At 40.7% G+C, this 20,307-nt stretch overlaps 1 protein-coding gene across 1 annotated transcript in view; it reads left to right on the forward strand.

Annotated features, from left to right (window-relative positions):
- mpp7a (MAGUK p55 scaffold protein 7a) overlaps nucleotides 1-20,307 on the forward strand; it is a 45,932-nt gene that overhangs the window by 15,393 nt on the left and 10,232 nt on the right. The window contains exons 5-15 of the mRNA XM_015029073.1: nucleotides 3,219-3,300; nucleotides 3,808-3,893; nucleotides 4,109-4,183; nucleotides 5,173-5,369; nucleotides 5,885-5,949; nucleotides 6,865-6,906; nucleotides 8,068-8,088; nucleotides 8,198-8,212; nucleotides 8,774-8,956; nucleotides 17,079-17,112; nucleotides 18,225-18,262. Coding sequence (XP_014884559.1) covers nucleotides 3,219-3,300; nucleotides 3,808-3,893; nucleotides 4,109-4,183; nucleotides 5,173-5,369; nucleotides 5,885-5,949; nucleotides 6,865-6,906; nucleotides 8,068-8,088; nucleotides 8,198-8,212; nucleotides 8,774-8,956; nucleotides 17,079-17,112; nucleotides 18,225-18,262 — 838 coding nt within the window. The remainder of the gene's footprint in view (nucleotides 1-3,218; nucleotides 3,301-3,807; nucleotides 3,894-4,108; nucleotides 4,184-5,172; nucleotides 5,370-5,884; nucleotides 5,950-6,864; nucleotides 6,907-8,067; nucleotides 8,089-8,197; nucleotides 8,213-8,773; nucleotides 8,957-17,078; nucleotides 17,113-18,224; nucleotides 18,263-20,307) is intronic.

A 20,307-nucleotide genomic window follows, 5' to 3' on the forward strand; every position in this document is an offset into this window, starting at 1 on the left:
TCTGTGTTTTATAATGACTTGATCATTTTGATGAGACGGTTCAGAGCTGGGATCTGTCCAGTTTGGTTTTCCATGGATGGCAGTGATGGGAATGAACTGCTGGCTCTCCACGGTTTTCCATCGCTGACACTTTCAGGACAGTCGGATCAGAGCCGCTCTGGTTCCAGTTCATCTGGAGATCTGCTCTAGTCTCAGTCATCGTCTTCCTCCCTTTAACCTAAAAGCCATCCTCATTATTCTGAGCTCAGTGTGGGCTGATGTGGAGACAAAGGAAGGCTTAGAAACGAAGTGGCGTTCCAGTTTGTCTGCTGATCTTGAGAGAAGCTCCTGATTGAAACGTTGTCCAGGAAGAGACCTGATGGATGTCCATGTTTAGAAAAGGAGAATTCTTTGTTGTCTGTTTCCATCTGAATGTTGAAAGAAATGGAACGACTCAGACTGGAAATAAATGAAGCAGCTAATGAGACTCAAGCAGACAGCACACATGTTAGTGTTTTACAGACCGACCCACGAGCTTTAAAAGCAACACGTCTTCCACTTGATGGATTGCTCACAGTGTCTGTGGGGGTGAGGATACCACAGAAGAAGATGGAGAGCTCTGCTGATGTTGACTGTCTCATTTTTCTCAGCCTCAGTATTAAAATTGTGCACAAAACTTTGCCAGTATGACACTAATGTTGAGAAAACACAATTTTGCAATTGCGGTGTTTCCATTAAATAAGAGATGCAGTTAAAATCATGTTGCGCCATCATCCTCCAACTACTTCCAGTTGTCTTGTCATTTCTGCCAATATTGACATCCAGTTGTAGACCATGTGATGCGAAGAAAGTGTTCCCATTACGATTTTGTGAAATAAACCAATTTCCATATGGCCAAAAAAATCCTCCTCATTATTATCAAAAATGTCTTTTTTTTTTCTTCTTTTTTTTTGTTGTTTTTTTTTTAATTGGAGTGTTTCCAGTAGGTGAATGTATTTTTGGAATGTCAAATTTTGCCGTTATATGATCAAAGGAAACACAGTTAATGTGGCTAATTTCTCTCCACGATTTAAAAAAGACTGAGTTTTTAAATTGTAGATAACTTTTTTTCAATTAGCGATTTTTTTTTCTTTTCTTTTCAAAATTAATAATAATTCTCTCAATATGAAAATACAGCATAGACTAAGAATTGTTTGTCAGGAGATGCTCTCTATGCACTGTGTAAAATAAGTATTTTGTAAACATATTTTTCAGGGTTTCCTATTTACAAAGAATTGAGGTTTGTAGTATTCAATTGCAAGACTCAGAATCTTAAAAAAAAAAAAAAAAAACATCCACAGGCGGTACTGTTTCCTCTTGCTGGATGAACGCTAGCTCATCCAGCTCTCACACAGACATAAAGAGAGAAAACCTGTGGCTCTGTCCAGCTTCTAGCAGGGAGATGGCATTTCCACTCATCTTGCATGAATCACTGAGCTCTTCACACAGAGTCATGGCAGCAGCATGGAGACAGACAGACACGCTTGGTGAAATTCACAAACCCAAACACCCCCCACCTGTCTGAAGCAGTGAGGTGGGCTGCCAAGTGTTGTCATAAGAACTGGGTAATGACCAGTTCTAACATTAAGGTGTAAAGATTCAGAGGAGGAAGATAAATGAATGTGCACCTTCCTGTCAAAGAGTCGTCTGCGGTGCATCAGATGGCAGCTTCTCCTGGAATCACTCCTGTTCCTCATAATTATCAGAGCAAGTCTTCAATTGACTTGTTAATGATGAAAGGGAAGGTCCAGATGGGGGTTAAGGAAACAAAAAGGAAACCAGAACCGGTCTGGATGCTGACAGGGAGAAGAGTAGAGTAGCAGGGTAAACTGTTATTGGTCACAATCCCACCTGATGGGCTGCTGGGTGAAGGGTCACCTAACGGGTCACTCTTTTATATCTCCCAGAAAAATCATTATAGAACTTCATGTATCATAATAGAGATTTATCAAACTGTCCAACAGCAGATATGATTGGAGGTAGATGTATTTTTATGTCCAGGTTTCCCACTTTGTATTTGGTTCCTCCTGGTTTTTAAGATCTGCTGTGAAGGTCACCATCTTGTGTTTCCTCTGTATCAGTGTTTAGAGCTCAGCAGGAGGTCATTGTCGTTGTTCCACTTTTGCTTTAATTCACATCATGTCTAATTATCTGCGTCTCTCTGCCTCGGCCGTTCCTATTTGTTTTTCCTTGTCACTCTCAATCTAGAGGAGAACGATGTTTGTCAGATGCTCCGGTGTTCAGTTGGGTTCATGGCCGATGTTTGGAGTGGTTGTTCCGGCCGGGCGGCTGTGAGTTTAAAATGGAGCTTTGTTTGTTTTCACTGGCAGGTCAAGAAGAGTAAAGTGGTTTTAGTTGAGGCCGTGGCTGAGCTGCAGAGGTTCTAGTGTCCCTGTTTCTCCTTGGTGACCAGTGCTTTTTCTACACAGGAATTGAAATTTATCCTGTACATTTCAATTGAAAAAAAACATTTGAATTGCTGTGAAAAATTTTAAAACTAAGAAGGAATATAATCTGGATTCGTAAGTGTACACACTTCACCTTTGAATTCGAATATTAGAATTCAGTGTTCTTGTTAGAAGCTTGTCAGCATCATAAATCATAACTTGCCAGTATTCTGCCACTCTGACTTTTATTCATTCTACAAATCTCTTAGATTCAAAGGATAACTTTTGCACCCATCCCTCTTCAAATGATCTCACAGATTTTGAACTATTTCCAAAACTTTACTATACCTCTTACAAAGTCATTCTTCTGCTGTTTTCGACATATACTTGGACTTTAGAGTGATGATGAATGAAATCTATAGTCAATTTCAGCTTTACAAGTGACAATGTTTTTGGTTCAACTCTGAGTAAAACTGTTAATGATTTCACCGACCTCGGCAAAAAAAGCTTAGTTCCACCTGATGAAAAGCCATCCAGTAGAATGATGTATTAATTATTATTATATTAATTATTTCACTTTTTATTACCACTCACCTTCCTGGCAGTGTCTTAGATATACTGTTTGTAAAAGCCCCTCTCGGGATGGCTGCTGTAAATTATCTCACTCTAAGCATCATGATACAGGCATGGAACTGCTGCTTCCTTCTGTTTGTCTATTATTATGTCTGTTCCCATTAAAAAAATTAATAATGAAATAAATATAAACTCAGTTTGATGTGACTGATGTTAGCAGCCTCTCTGGTTCCTCTGCAGGGAGCAACAATAAGACGCGACGATGAAACAGGAGCCATCTTTGTGGCCCGGATCATGAGAGGAGGAGCAGCAGACAGAAGCGGTCAGTTCTAGCTCTTCTTCTTCTTCTTCTTCTTCCTGATCTTCTTCTTTCCACGTGTTTATCTGTCAGCAGGTTGGAGGTGTGACAGATCCTGACTCTGCAGCAGAGAAACGATGTGTTTGTGCCGTAGATTAAATCAATCCACTCTTTAAAAGTGAACACAGACGGCAGAGCTCTGCTGCTTGTCCACATGTTTCGTGTGTGTGTGTGTGCGCGCGTGTGTGCGTGCATGCTTGCGTGTGTGTGTTCACTGCGTCCAGCCTGTGTGTGTCGACTCTGCCAGAGTCGAGCCAAAGGCAAATTTCCACACATGTCCTCAATAACATCATGACTCCTTTCCAGGCCCACTGATCACCGTCACTGTAAACATTAATCTGCCGTTCTGCACACAACCTCCAGCTCCGAACACGCTGCACTTTCACACAGTAGCTCACTTGAGTTGGAAGATTAGAATAATCAATATCAGGATGATCGTAGAGATTTAATTCTGGTGTTTTTATATGTCAGGGCTGATTCATTCTGGAGACGAAGTGAAGGAGGTCAACGGGATCCCTGTGGACGACAAGAAACCAGAGGATATCATTCGTATCCTGGTATGGCTGGTGGTTTTTTTTATTTTTTCTTTAAATATGTGAAATTTTTCTTGTGTTTCAGCTTCTCTCACTTGGTAAACAAAGAAAAAAAAGTCTTTGTGATGGCAAAAATTGTCTTAATCTTATTAATCCCAACAGGAAATGAAATACTTAACCCAAAAAAAAAAAAAAAAAAAACTTTAAAATGTTTTATTTATACTTTATCCACCATCCAGGCCCAGTCACAGGGAGCCATCACTTTTAAAGTTGTCCCTGGTTTGAAGGAAGATGCATCTATCAGAGAGCCAAAGGTCAGTATTTTATCAGTAAATCCAAGTTAGGATCATTCTTTTTGCACATGGACCCAGGCTGTCCTGGGAGTATTCCTGAGATCCTACTGCATGGGGTAACAACAAACCTTTTTGTTGGTTCTGAGCATTGTTGTGTAGCCTCTACCCTTCCTGACAGTCTTAACAACTACACACTTCCAGATGAGCCCTCAACTAAACCCCCTCGCCTCCCATGTGCCAAGCCTGGCTACTTTGATGTCAGAGCATTAATTGGCCAACATGGTGACTTTCTTGGAATCCCTCTCATGTAGAGTAATGTTGTGTTGTACATAAGTTGACGACCAGGTTCTGCACATGGCATTCCTGGAAAAAAAAAAAAAAAAAGAAGCAGGGCAGGACACCTGGGAAAAAATAGAATAATCACCCTGTGCTTTCATGAGGAGCTTAATTATGATTAGTTGTGATTAATTGATGAAATAATCATCAGCTAGTTTAGTAATCTATTAATCTTTAAATGGACTACACAGACCCAAAAAATGCAATTTTCTGGAAAAAACAAAACAAAATCCCAACATATTCAGAGTATTAATGAAGCCAATATTTTACCGAAAATATATACATTTTGCATTTGAGATAAAACCACCATTTATCTGTAAATATGTTTTAGCCAAAATTCCTCAAGTGGCATCGTTTTAGCTTCACCTGCTTCAACTTTATTGAAGGAATGCTGTACTATGCTAAATGTTTTTCTTATTTAATTAATTCCTTTCTTATCTCTATATTTTAATGTGTTTCTAATATTGCATAGAAATGAAAAATATGTAGAATGCCAATTGATTATTCTGGCTGTATCTCATCTGAATAATTATTTGATCTATTGATTAATTGATTACTAATTTAATTGTCAGTTTCAGCCCTACTTTCATTAAGGCCCTCCAGATTCTGCCTCAATAACCAACTTGTTTCTCCCTTCTTGTCTCTTTTGTCTGCCCTGTTGCTGGTTTGTCCAGGTGTTTCTGCGAGCATTGTTCGACTATGATCCCAGTAACGACAGTGCCATCCCATGTAAAGAGGCTGGTCTGCGCTTCAAGAAGGGCTCCATCCTTCAAATAATGAGCCAAGAAGATGCAACATGGTGGCAGGCAAAGCTTGATGGGGATGCTAATCCCCGTGCCTGTCTGATCCCGTCCAAACAGTTCCAGGAAAGGTGAGAAATAACCGCCAGCTACGACTCCTTGATACTTGAGCCTCGTTTTCTTCCTTCTGCTGGCTGTGGACTGCCAAACATAAGCTGGATTTCCACATGGTCAGGTCTGTAATAAGTAATGACGGTAATGATAGCGACGGTACTGACGTATTTTGGGCAGCAAGGGAACGGAAACCTTCCCTTGATGTGGAACACATGACACTGGGTAGGTTTTCTGTTGTCATTCAGAAGTCCTCGAGGTTGAAATGGAAAACGTAGCCTTTCATTTCTAAACGAAGGGTAAAGTAGTTTTTGGGTACTTGACTTTAGCTAGTGTCTCCACTTCTCCTTTTATTAAGTTCTGTTTTTCTAAGTCTGTCCTGACACAATAAAGCTGCTGGTCATTGTAGAACTGCTTCTCTGAAACTTAGCAGAGAAAAGTGTGAAATATTCACCAACTGGCCATGAAAATGAGTGTTTCTACATTTTCTTTGTTTTTTTCATGTCCTTCTTTATCCTTCTTTTTCATTTTGTAGGAGATTCGCTCTACGGCAGCCCGCTGCAACTCTGCCACTACAACGGACCCTCAGCAGGCGACCATGTAAGCATTTACCACCTGCTGTGATTTTTACCCAACAAACCTGAACATGACAGTCTCAGTTTCACAGGGTGTGGGCGTGATGGACATTTGTCCCACACACTTTTTCCGACAACTGTTTCATCGTTGTTAAGATGTGGTAACTTGATTTTCTGAGCTGTCTAAGCTTCAGTAGTGCGTCTTGGTTCTTCACGTCACCTTGGATGTCAGGACAAACAGCTCTATGAACTGAGGTCAGATCGTTTCCTGCCTGATCTCCATCCTGCTCTGTTATCACATGGTGCTTCATTACAGCAGGAATGTTCATGTACAAGGCCAGGAGGCCATTAGACAATGTGAACCATTCCTGGTCAGATAGGCAGCAGATGAAAGCCTTACACAGAATAAATAAGGCAGGTCTGGGAAGGATTTAAGATATCGTTCTCATTCTCCTGTTGTCCTTATTGTTTGCTCTTTAAGCTCTCTCTCTACAATCACATCTCATCTAATGTGCTTTAGCTGCTAGTTCAGTGTTCTAGCTGGAGGAGGAGGGGAACATGAGAGCAGAAAATGATGTGAGCTCTAACATGTGAAGCTAGATTTTATGTGAAGGCAGAAACATTTGGTCCAAACTAAAAATGTGTCCTCAGAGATCAGAGCAGAAGTCACCTGACCCTGCTCCAGCTGCTGGGTAGAGATCTTTAACCTGCTGTTGACGCAACTCAGGAGCATCTGGAGGAAATTCAAAGCTTTTAAATTCTGGTGAAACATTTCACTGTAAGGTCCGTCTGTCTTTGATGTTGATTTTGTTGTTTTTATTTTAATCTCCACTTTATACAGTAGTACCAAATTATTTACAGACATTTTAGCAGCACATACATGTTATATTCCTTCCAAGGTTTCTGAATCTGAATGTTTTTCCTCCTTGTGAAATCACAGTGGCCACTCCACAGCCTTACTTCACAGATTGTGTCACACTAGGTAATGAACTACCATAGATATTCACTATCTAGAGAAATAGTTGCATTAGATCCAGATTTAAATATATTGAAAAGATTGTAGTTTTGATATTGACAGTGTGGCAGACATCTAGATTGTTATCTGAAGCAGCATTTCCAGTGATTTCAGGTTGATGAAGGTGGCAGAGTTGGAGGTAAACTTGAATCAAAGTTAATTACAGAAACTGTAGTTTGACCAACGTTGCTGAATTGCAGGAAAACTGAAGAGCCACCTTCATCCCTCTTCAGTCCTCCTTGTCACATAAATGCTCAGCTACATGCTTACCTCAGGCTACAGAGGTATGTTTTGTTCTTAAACACAGTGGATGAAAACATAACTTGATTCCCGAAAGTCAGCTGGCCTTTAAACTGTCTCTGCTTGTCATGGTTATGCGCATTTATCTTGTTGTATTAAGTTTAACCAGCATGTTGTCAGCTGTTTATTACATAGAGATAGAGTAAGTTACTCACATTAGTGAGTAACTGACCCAAACACATTACATGTAGACGTGTGGATAAAAATATCCCCAACTCATGTGGCCGGCAGACATTACTGACTTGAACTGTTAAATCAATTTTGTTAATCTTGAGCTCATAATGAAATGTGACGTCTCTTGACACTTTTATACACTTTTTGTGCACAAATAGGAAGTTTCTGGGCCCTCCTCAGTTTTACCTCCAACAACATTGTCATCAGCATCAGAGGATAGAAGTAGTATCCTGAGCAGAAGCTTCACCACATCCAGCAGCCTTACCCATAATGAGAGCAAGTGTTTCTTATTTAGTGTCCAAAAGGCAAATGAAGGACAACGGAGCATGGTTGTGTCCATAAGGCATGCTGCATTGCAGCTGACCAATCAGCTGCAATGATTGGTCATTACAGCTGAATGATCATCATGTTCTATTACATGTTAAATGGAGTGCATATTAACACAAACCTAAAAGACTGAAGAAAACCGTGCCAATGGTATCCATGCTTTGGCTGGTATACTGCAGGTTGTAGTGGGGTCTTCATGTTGGGTGGGGGGGGGGGGGGGGGGGGGGAGGCTGTATTTTGGTGAAACCCTGGCCAACATATGTTTTTTATTTGCAGCATTATGACTTATTTATTCTCTTTGTCCATTTCTTCTTTTCCCTCTGAAAGATGATGTGGAGATAGAGCTTGGTAGGTTTCTTCTCTTTTTTTCTCACCCCATTGCTCAACTGGCTTTTCATAAACTTTAGTACTTTTTAAAAGCAACTAACATTGCTTCTTTACCTTTTGGCACTCAAAGCTACTGAAATTGAAGGTACTACAACCTTTCCCTTTCCATCTCATATTTTACCCATGTACTTGTGCTGCTGTACGCGAGTCCACAGATCCCTTGACCATCGCCAACCCCTTTATCAGTTTGGTGTTAAATGAAAGGTCACCCTCTGCTTCCCATCCTTGTTTCCTTCTCCTTTCTCTTCTACTTACTCAGAAAAAGAACTTTGCACCTTGTTGAAATATATTGGTTTCGAACTCGTCTAAAGATACTAATTGACAAATTTATTGATAATATAAACTTATATCAGACAAAGGGCAGGAATGAAGATAGTGACAGAGGTCGTTGCATTATTTAGATTTGGTTTTACATCTATGGTTATCACAAAATGCATATCTAATAGTAATAATAATAATCAGTTTGTCCCACTACTCTCCCCATATTGTCCCCCATGTATTCCAGTGAATGCATCATTTTCATTTTCCCCTTTTCACTTTGTGATTAAAGAGGTAGGTTTCTGTTGCTCTCATGATTGATTCCTATTTTTAATCAGTTGTTGTTACTCTCTTTTGGATTCTTCTTTCCTTTTCTTCCCATCACCAGAAGATGCTGATTATTGTAGCGGATTCCACTTAGGTGAGAGATTCTCATCATCCTGTTTTCCAGCTTATCCTCTCCTCTCTTGGTGTGATTGTTTCACTTTTGTCATAACTGTGAAAGCTACAAAATCCGTCCTAGACAAAGTGCTTCCCCATTTCTCTAGCAGCTCTCCCTTCATTCATCAACGTTGACCTCCTTTGATGTCACGTGTCTTCCACAGGAAACAGTAACTTCCACTTATTGGTTGTTATGGCTGACTGACTGACTTATTTATCAGATATATTATGTTATTATTGTTTTCAGTCTGAGGGTTAAGTTATGGAGCCACAAATTACATTCAGAGATTTGTACATTTGTACAAAAAGTCATAATATTGGCACTAATTGAAAATGAATGATTGTTTTTGCACTTTTCACTTTTAGAATCCATAATTAATCTATCTATTGTTTCATTTGGATCAAACCCTCCTAACATTAAAGAGGGTCACCCTCCATGTCTCAGCTATGCCTCAATGTTCCGTTTATTTTCCACTCTCTCCGTCTCTCTGGGGATTCGCTCTGTCACTCTGCCCTTCACACAATCTCAGTGACCTCATCGTCTCTTCTTCCTCTGTTGGGCCCAAGCGACGTCCTGCAGTGTTGTAGGTTTGCAGCTTTTCTTGAAACCCAGTAGCTCTCTGTGAGATTTAACCAAAATGAGAAAACCTCAAGAGAAGGGAAAAAAAAACAGAAACCATTCTAATAACACGTCCTCTGGGTGAGTACAGCTGCGTGGCTTCTCGGCCGGTTGGATGTGGTTGTAGGATGTAACGTTGGCCCGTTCTCAAAGGTTTGAAACTCTAGAAGCAGCAGATGTTTTTCCAATGCTACTAAAGCTGAACGGCGGAATAAAGGAGGTGGTGGAAGGCGAGCAGTTGTTGTCCTCAGGTTTTAGTCTTTTTCCTTCCTTTTTTTTTCTCTTGTCCTCTCCGGCGGTGTGGCGCTCAAAGTTGTTTGTGTCAAGGTTTACTTGACACAGATTTACTTTCCACAAGTGGAGCATTTTGCCATGATACTCCACTGGAGACACTTCATTTCTTTGGGTTTATTTCAAATGTAATTCACACAGAGATGAAAAGGAAGGGGGAAAAGTGGGGAAAGGGTTTTAAAGGAAAGGAGGTAGCGGTAGAGGAGAGAAAGTAAACATCCTTGAAGTCTGCCTCTAAACCTACAGAAAGAGAAACCACAACAACAAACATGTGCATAAATAGCAGTTATGACATCATCATTGTTTTTTATTCCTGCTTCTATCAATCTCTGAAAGATTCAGTTAAAAAAAGGAGGGACTTCTGTGCTATAAAGGCACTGAACTTTAGAAACTGTGGACGACAGAATACAGTTGAACCATTAACCAGCCAACATCACTAAAAACCCTAAAAGATTCAACCTTGTTTTTCCTGTAGTCATCTTGGATTTATTTATTTTTTGTAAATATAACATTTTATTTCTTTGCTTTTGGTGTTTCCAGACTCTTTAGTGTTGGCATCATTGACTGTGTCTTTAAAGTTTCCTCAACAATCTGAACCACTTATTTTGTCAGTGTGAGTTTTATTCTTTTTGCTAACCTAGCGACAGCTTCTGGGTCGACCAGCATCATTCTGAGATGAGACGTCTCTAAGCCCGTAGAGCTGCGGGATGAGACGGAGGGGAAACAGATTGCTTCTGACGCAAATAGACTTTTAGCAGCCTCAGATCTGGAACATTGTTCCACCATGTAAGCCTGTAAGAGTTGGGTTGGAGACCATTTTCCTCATCCTTTGTGAGTCTCTTCTCCCCAGATAACCCAGTTTAAACACTGGGATGACCGCTACAGAAACTGATTAAAGATGTGAAGCATCATCTGGTCTAACCCCAGCTAAACCTCCCTCTGTCAGAAGGTCAGAGTAGCTACCAGACCAGATATGTAGGCTGCTCCTGGAAACAGATGCTGGATGTATTCACAAAGATCAGAACCTGAACTTCACTTCAGTGCAGAACCATAATCATTTCTGCAGATGTCTGTTGTTACAGTTGTAGGAGGAACATTTGGAGAACTCGTACAGTAGAGTTTGGCCGGAAATGTTTGGAGAATGACTTCTTTTTTTTTTCTGTGTGGGGGAAAAAAAGGTTGATGTTATGTCTGTTACAAATACAAAATGTCTGCACACTCTTTAAACCAATAGTATGTATGAATGCATGAAGAAAACATACAAGAATTAGTTTTTTCATATGTAAAATCCTTTAGATCAGGTGGGGAGCTATCTTTTTTTTCCAGTCTGTAAAAACAGTCTGTATCTGAATATAAGATTGGCTGCAAGAGTTTATTGGTAGCTTTGTTAAATTGTCAATATTAATCTGGAAAAATAATAATAATAATTAAAAATTATTTATTTATTTTTATTTATTTATTTATTTTTTGTAAGGATGGACAATGACCCACCTCAAGCTTTCCAAAATAACCCTGTACAAAATCTGACTGGGTCAGAGTATCCTCACTTTCCTTAACCAGAAAAAGATTGACTGCTCATCTTGGATTTAGAACGAGTCTCTGCCTCAAGCAGAGAAGTTATAGTATCATTTGGTTTTGCTTTTGATGAAGAGTCTGGTGGGGTGTGGGAATAGATGTATTGGAGCTTCTTCTGCAAGAAGGAGGTCATTGCTTCTGATGGTCATTGTTTAAACTTTGCCTTTATCTGTTTACTTCTTCATCTATGTTTCTAGCCTCATCTAGAGTCATGACAAATGCATGACTTAAAGAATAGGATCCTGGATATGCAGTACAAACTGAGATTAGCTTCTTCTCTAGGGTTTCTGATTTGGACATGGGGTTCGGCTGGAGCCCAAAGTAGAACTTCTGCTTCTCCACAATAAATAGATTCAGCTGATGTGATTGGAGGATCTGATCAGAATTGTTCCTAAAAGTTTCCCTTTAAATTAATCCCTTTGGCAGAATCAGAACTCGCCATAGAACCATATTTTCACTCTAACCTGAGAACATTTCAAGGTTACAAGAACAGCCTGAAGAGTGCCATCTAAGGATGGATGGATGTTTCATCTCTTTTTCTGATTGTTGATAATTTCTCTCTACTTTCTATTCTTTTGTGTTATGCAGAAGCACAAAGGAGATCACATATTAGAACGTTCAAGAACAGCAGTTCTCCTGTCTACCATCAGATTAGAAGAGCTGCAGGTCTTCTCTTCCTTTTCTTCCATCTTGCAATAATAATGGCTGACAGAATGGAAAGCCTCCACTCCTCCCTGGCTGCCTACCATCCCTCCTCCTCATCCTTCCAACCAGTCCTGTAATCTGGACATGTAACAAGGCAGGAAGAGCTGCTAATGCTTCCCACATTTGGTGCCCACCACCTGGACTAAGTGTTACAGCGTCAAACCGCAGCATTGAGCTGAGAACATAACGCTCACTTCATCCCTCAATGCCATGTCTGGTTATCTCCATGGATATTGTCTCCATCCAGTCTGAGGAGGAGAACCAGGATGGTTCTGGAGCCCACAGTCAGGCCCCGGGCCCCTGATGGAGGGTCCCTCACTACAGCAGCTGGTTTCACTGGGAGCTTTTTCCTCTTTGTCTCACTTTCATTTTACCCTCACCACTCTTTGAGTGAAATAAGTTGTGATTGGAGGGAAAAAGGCTGCTTGTCGTTTACTGATGGCCTCCATGTGACGTCTGGAAGACCTGATGCTGCTCTCTGCTGTCAGGCTTTGTGACGGTTTCTCGTCAGATCAACTTTTCTTTCTGCTTCACTGTTGTGGACATTTGTTTTNGCAAAGTACGAGGGAGGTTCGCTCCAAGATGGCCGCCGTATTTCCTGCGCCGGAGCGGCCAATGCGGGGTCTACTCTTACATTATGTCTATGGGTTTGAGCCAGGGGCAATATCCTGTTGTTGATTATGTGACTCGTGTGACGCGAAACGTGCGTTTCGGTTGCAGTTTTGGAAAATAAACCGATTTTGATACTGTCGAAATCCCCCCCACCACCACCAGCAGCACTTCATCCAAGGCTAAAATTTTTAACGAAAAATTACTGTTTTTTCTTGTTTTTTAAATTGGTGTATTTCCATGAAGCAAATTTATTTCCGTAATGTCAAATTGCACAATTATATGACAATGAAAACGCAACTAGAGTCTGGAAGGTTCGGAGTTAAAAGCAAAGTTTGGATGCCGTTTAGAGACAAAAGATCACAAATTAAAACTAAACTGCATAGAAAACCTTTCATGGATAGTGCTTCCAACCCAAAAGAACCACTGATATTTTAATTGTTTTGGGTGAAGTTTGACTGCTTTTTTATGTTTTGATCTCTGGAACCATCACAATTTCTGGCTGATGACTTCAGAGGAGGAACTTTTACGGCTTTAGGAACTATTGGCAATGCAGCTGTATGGTGAATGAACCAGTTTCTTTTATAGAGGGTTTTTTTTATATAGTGGAACTGTTCTCAGAATTAATAGCTTAAAATCAAGTTCAAACACCTGGATTAAAGTGGATTGATAAACGTCCCCATTTATTCTACAACAGAGATTTTGCATGATTCTCCTGTAGATCCAAGATGGATCATAAAAATATGATCCATCTTGGATCATATTTTTAAATATCATATTTATGTAATTTTGGTGCTTACCAGGTTGTTTTCAGTGAACATCGTTGACTGTGGCTTTAAAGTTTCCTCAACAATCTGAACCACTTATTTTGTCAGTGTGAGTTTTATTCTTTTTGGTAACCTAGCGACAGCTTCTGGGTCGACCAGCATCATTCTGAGATGAGACGTCTCTAAGCCCGTAGAGCTGCGGGATGAGACGGAGGGGAAACAGATTGCTTCTGACGCAAATAGACTTTTAGCAGCCTCAGATCTGGAACATTGTTCCACCATGTAAGCCTGTAAGAGTTGGGTTGGAGACCATTTTCCTCATCCTTTGTGAGTCTCTTCTCCCCAGATAACCCAGTTTAAACACTGGGATGACCGCTACAGAAACTGATTAAAGATGTGAAGCATCATCTGGTCTAACCCCAGCTAAACCTCCCTCTGTCAGAAGGTCAGAGTAGCTACCAGACCAGATATGTAGGCTGCTCCTGGAAACAGATGCTGGATGTATTCACAAAGATCAGAACCTGAAATTCACTTCAGTGCAGAACCATAATCATTTCTGCAGACGTCTGTTGTTACAGTTGTAGGAGGAACATTTGGAGAACTCGTACAGTAGAGTTTGGCCGGAAATGTTTGGAGAATGACTTCAATGTTTTACTGCCAGAAATGAATTATGTTATATTTCTGCTGTGAATACACAACAAAGGGAGCACACACACTCTTTAAATCAAAGCTATGTATGAAGAAAATGGTAAATGTTAAGAAATTAGAGCTTTTCCTCTGGAAAACTGTTTTTCAGGTATTAAAATTAATTTCATTTTTTCCCCAAAAAAAGTTATTTCAAGAATAGACAAAGAGTCAGGATTAATCTGAAGTTAAATATTAAATTGAATGAGGTTCTACTTGTGGTTCTGGATGCTGTTTACATGAATCCAACTGTAGATGAAAAGAGGAATGTCTGGGTTTCCCTCTTGATTATCTGATGTCAGAAAAGTAAAAGCAATGGAGGAATTTTAGTTCTGTTTTTATCTGCTCAATATTTTGTTCTCCTTTTATTACTAAATATCCTTGAATTACAGTTTTCACATCAAAATCTCATGTTTTCCTAGAATTGAGAACAGCAGTTCTCCTGTCTACCATCAGATTAGAAGAGCTGCAGGTCTTCTCTTCCTTTTCTTCCATCTTGCAATAATAATGGCTGACAGAATGGAAAGCCTCCACTCCTCCCTGGCTGCCTACCATCCCTCCTCCTCATCCTTCCAACCAGTCCTGCAAACTGGACGTGTAACAAGGCAGGAAGAGCTGCTAATGCTTCCCACATTTGGTGCCCACCACCTGGACTAAGTGTTACAGCGTCAAACCGCAGCATTGAGCCGAGAACATAACGCTCACTTCATCCCTCAATGCCATGTCTGGTTATCTCCATGGATATTGTCTCCATCCAGTCTGAGGAGGAGAACCAGGATGGTTCTGGAGCCCACAGTCAGGCCCCGGGCCCCTGATGGAGGGTCCCTCACTACAGCAGCTGGTTTCACTGGGAGCTTTTTCCTCTTTGTCTCACTTTCATTTTACCCTCACCACTCTTTGAGTGAAATAAGTTGTGATTGGAGGGAAAAAGGCTGCTTGTCGTTTACTGATGGCCTCCATGTGACGTCTGGAAGACCTGATGCTGCTCTCTGCTGTCAGGCTTTGAGACGGTTTCTCTTCAGATCAACTTTTCTCTGTTTCTATAAGCTGTGTCTCAATTGATCATAAAATTGTATGAATTAGAATTTAAAAAAAATGTTTAATTTAGTCAGTCTTGTGTTGATATGTCAGAGTTTTTCAGACGTATTAAAATTTGTGAATTTCTCAAAACTGTAACGGAAAGACTTTTTTTTGCATCACACGAGTCATGTGATCAACAACCAGATGTTACTACTGGTAAAAACAATGAAGACGACAACAGGAAGTGCTTGGAGGATGATGAATAAACTTATTCAAGAATTAATAGAAACGCTGCAATTTCGAAATTGTTTTTTGTTCGGCACAAGCGGAATTGACAAAGTTTTCCGCACATTTGTAATGGAAATGCAGCTATAGTTGTGGATAATTGTTAGGCCCAGGGTTGTAGTGGTTCTCAGTACGTTGGAGTCTGAGTGGGTAGTTTGTAGCTTCAGCTTACAGAGGCTGCCAGCTGCTTTCCTTACACACTTGCTAAATTTCCTGCATGGCTGTGAAACATTATCAGACTGGAAACTGGGCTCAGAGGAGCTGCGGAGAGCTTCCAACAGAAATGTGGGTCTCCTTCAGTTACACCACATGTCTCTGCTGAATTAAATAAATCCATCTTCTTATTTATCCACCAAATAACTCCATCTGAGTACTTCTCATTTCCAGATTTGGCATTTTCTTCACTTAGGGCATTAAACATTCTACAGTAAGACTCACAGAAAACCCCTTCAGGATCAGTGTTCTGGTTTTTAATCAATTAATTTTTAATTTTTTAATGTTTTATGTGTTTTGAATGCTGTGTAGAGAGTGCTAGCTAGCTAGATAGCCAACTAGCTATGTAGCTCGCTAGCTATAGCTAGCTAGTTGCCCATCCAACTATCTAGCTAGCTGCTTATCTAACTAACTATCTAGCTAGCAAGTTAACACAGTAGCTAGAACAATTCTGATTTGACCCAATTCACTGAGGAGGCAGATATTGGATCTTTGTGGCATGTATATCCTACATTCCTCTCCCTCTCTTAAGCTTTCTCCTTGGATCATCCTCTTTCACATTGCTGTCTGCTGACGGAAGGTTTTCTTCCCAAATGTCCTTAATTTTATCATTTCATTTGTATATGAGTCAATCCATCCATATTAGATCATGTTAATGTCTGTCCCTACCGTCTTGTCCAACAAAAGATAAAATGTCTGTTGAAGAATAACTGTTCTGGCTCTTCAAGCGGTTCCTGTTTTCTTCTGGAGAGAAGCTGCAGAAACCTGAAGCCGATGTTATTCTGAACACCATGGCTCCAGAAGATGATTAGGGCCAATGGAAAAAAAAAAATAAACGGATTTAGACTTTTTTTTCTCAGAATTCTGACTTTAATCTTCTGAGATCAAAAGTCAGAAGGCCCTAATCCTCTGTCGTACTGGTGGGACCTTCTTCAACTGGACTGAAATAATTGCTTGGGTCCAATTTCAGTATAAAACTGGACCCTCTTCACTCTGATTAAGAGAGATGGCAGCATAGTGAACAGAATTAAGTTTCGTAGTTTGACTCGAAGCTTAATCAGCGAGCAGATTGTTTACATTGAGCTCAATGAATGACCAGTGTGAGTTTTTTGGGTCTAAATCTTCAGAACCTGTCTCTTTCCCTTTCAACGGGATATCACTAACGCTCCACTCTGATTTGTTGTTGTGATAATGCCAACTTTTTCGATATCAGTTCCAGTTTGATGGCTTCTTACAGGAGAAATGTAGATGAATGGGGGGATGTTTTCCACTGTGAGGGGGAGGGAAGAGGGGTTCTGGTGCTGAATGAGTAGATTACTCACAGGAGAGATGGCACAGACCATGAAAGCCACAGCTTGGCCAGAGTGGAACAAAGTCTGCCTCAGTTCACTGTAAGACTATATCCAGGCCGCGTGCCTTCACTGCTTCTCATACACACACGAGCTTCTCCAAAAGCAGTGTTGCTGTGCTGCTGTGACTTACAGCGTGTTTCATCTGGAGCTCAGCGTTGGTCGGCAGGTCCGTCTCTTATTAAGGGACTGTTTGGAAAAGAACAAGCTGAGAAAAATGTGACTGAGCTGTTTGTCGGCAGAGAAACACAGCTGTCTGAGGATGTTGTGGAAAGTATGAGGCTGTTATTTAGTCTCTCACTTCATTTCATTTTGCTTCATTCGTTCTGCATCATGCATCTGACTTTTTATTTATTACTGATTAAAATATAATGAAATCATAAAAGTGAAATAAAGTCTCAGTTAAAGGCAGCAGGCAGACAGAGAGATTTATAACTTTTCAGGTTTCAGCAACATCTAATAAATACGAATGTCTGCTTTTAATACTTTTAATCATTATGAGATCAGCGTTTGCACAATGAATCAGTCTATTAAGAAGTCTTTGTGTCGCTCAGAGGTTGCAGTTCAGCTAAATCTGGTGATTTAAAGCAGTTGCAAAGTGGTGTGGGCTCAACACTCCAAAAACACAAAGAATTACTAAATAATTGTGGTCTAGTTTCTGCTGCAAATATTTTATCACACTTGAAATAAGACAAAACTAATTTATAAGTAACTTTTCAGCAAAATATAGAAGCTTGTTTGATGGAAAAATACTTGTTCTATTGGCAGATTATTTCACCTATGACAAGATATTTCCCCAAATTATAAGTAAAAGGAATCTGGCAATGGAACGAGCGCTTTCATCAATATTTAAGAATTAGACTTAAGCTGGTATATTTTGAAGAAAATTTACTTATAAGTCAGTTTTGTCTTCCTTCAAATGTGATGAGATATCTCCACTAGAAACTGGTCAAAAACAAAAATACTTTGTTAGAGTTTGTGTTTTGTGTAGTGTAGTTTTAGCTATTTTACATTAATCGTTCAGATTTTCTTGTACCAAACATAAGCCAGGTTTAGGTAAACAAAGTGTGTGAAAACTTTAACTAACAGAATGTGACTGTTGTGTCTTAAAAAAAACCTCCATCAAAGATCTGACAGGATCTGAGAGATTTCTTCAACTGACGAGCTGCTGTGGGGCCAAGTTTTCACCAACAGATGGTTTAGAATAATTTTGCTGGTGATGGAATATTATTTTTAAATAATACTATTACATAGTAAAATACTATTTCTGTTTTAATAAAGGCAGAGTGGAGCTAAACACAGGCTGGTGGTCCTAGTGGGTGAGTAAAGAGCCCGATGGTAATCAGTGAAATCACTGCTCACCTCTCACTCTGCTGCTGTCAGACTTGGCTCTGTAGAAACTGTTTTAATGAAACTCCTCAAACACTTCTAGATGTGTGACCTCTGGGAGTCCAGAAGCTCCAGAAGGACGGGCCTCAGTCTTCGATGATCCAGGAGAAACACGCGGTCCTTAATTTAGCTCTCAGAGGGATAGACGGTGCAGAACTCGCATCAGTCAGTCCCATTAAACGCTTTCACCTCCTGCACCTCTCTCTCTGTGTCCTTTAAACCTGTCCAGATGATGGAACTGGTAGCACCTGCATGGAGCAGCTGCTGCTGCTAGGCTCCCCAAAGAGCTTCACAATGATGTGCTGAGGTCCTGAATTGAATTTAGTGGTTCCTCCTTCTGGGTTTGTGGTTGGAAGACGAGTGTTGGCAGTAAATGTTGGAACAATGAGCTGAGCCAGGTGCAGCAGTGAAGCTTTAAATCTCTGTCTGGACCAACTGGAGCAGCAGGGAGCTGTCGACTTCTCCTTGTTTTCCCTTTTTAGGTTTCTGATGAGAACAAAAATGAGAAGAACTTCTCAGACAGAAACGCAGAAACATCATTCCTGAAGTTTTCATTGGGAATCTCTTCAATGTTTCCATTAATCAAAGGAAAGCTCACACATCTGTTCCAGCAGCTTCAGTTGGATATTTCAGGAGGTTTTTTTTTTAGAAACATCTAATCTAGAAGGTGGAGAACGTTTCCCTCCTTCATTTCTCTACTCCAAGCTGTTGCCTGATTGGCCAGGCCTTGGTACTCAGAGTATGGACTTCATCAGGTCGAGCTGCTAACAAAGAGCTGAACCCGTCCCACCTGTCTTCCACAGGGTGGAGGGCAGTCTGTGGACATTTGGACACTCATGAAGTGGAGGAAGAAAGACTCTGCTTTCTGTCTGTTGATCTGCTGTCCTTCTTCTGGCCAGACTCGTTGGATTTTCCTTATTTAACAACTGTCTCTGTTTTTCAAGAACTGACCCATATCTAGTTGCGATTGCATTACAAATCTGTGAAAAACTTTGTCCATAATCTGCTAATGTCAAAAAAGCACAATTTCGCAACTGCGGCGTTTCAAAGCAACACACCAGGTATGTTTTTTAAGGGAATTACATCATAACATGATGTGTTGTGTTGATGAAAAGCTGCTGCCTGCTCATGTCTCTGCTGCTGCCGTGGAGCAGCAGTCTAACAAAACCTGGACATACAGCTTTTGGCTGTGTGATCTGTATGCAGCTGAGTGAAGCTAACACCCCACCCATCTAAAAAAACTCCAGCAAATACACTGAGTGGTTAGTGCTCCGTTTGTGCCAATAAATTTTCGTTTGTGCTGCTTTGGTTTCCTGAGATATTAAAAATTATTTTTTGAGGTCATCCAGAGGTCACCATCCCCCTCATCTTGCTCCAAAACAAACCATAGTGGGCTACTTCTTTAGTGCTTCGTTTGTGTCGCTAAAATCATCATCAGTGCAGGTTTTGTTTTTGAGATGTAAGTTATAATTTGGACAGAAATTTTGACCCATGGGTCAACATTAGCGGGTGCTGCTCATTCTGTCCCACGTGAGTGTCTCTATGTCCAGTTTTTGGTGGCTTTGGCGCTTCATAGTCTGACACTTTTAGTGCTGAAGCAAGAGAGAAACCCAGGAGCACAGCTCAGAGAAAACAGCAGCACTTCTGCTTTATTGCTGGCTTTGGCTTCAGACTGGAGCTGCTGGTTCTGTTGGACCTCGTCTGTGTTGCTCCCTCTGATCCAGAGGCTCCATGTTTCCCCCTCAGCCTGTGTGTGCAGGTCTGGTTCCTGCTGGATTGACTGTCTGCACCACTGAGATAAGGATCACTACAGAGCCTCTATTACCGCGCTCTGCCACCTTCACGGCTACAACAACAGAACCCGGTTCAAACGGCAGTGCTGCATTCCTCCCACATTCCTCAACCCGAGTCCAAACGAACTCCACTTCCTGATCTGAATAAATCAGCCGACCACTCAGCTCCTCCGTTCCTCCGA

The sequence above is a fragment of the Poecilia latipinna genome, unplaced genomic scaffold (assembly GCF_001443285.1).
Source record: "Poecilia latipinna isolate Pla-1442-1.1 unplaced genomic scaffold, P_latipinna-1.0 Scaffold143, whole genome shotgun sequence".
In the NCBI taxonomy this organism is placed as follows: Eukaryota; Metazoa; Chordata; class Actinopteri; order Cyprinodontiformes; family Poeciliidae; genus Poecilia; species Poecilia latipinna.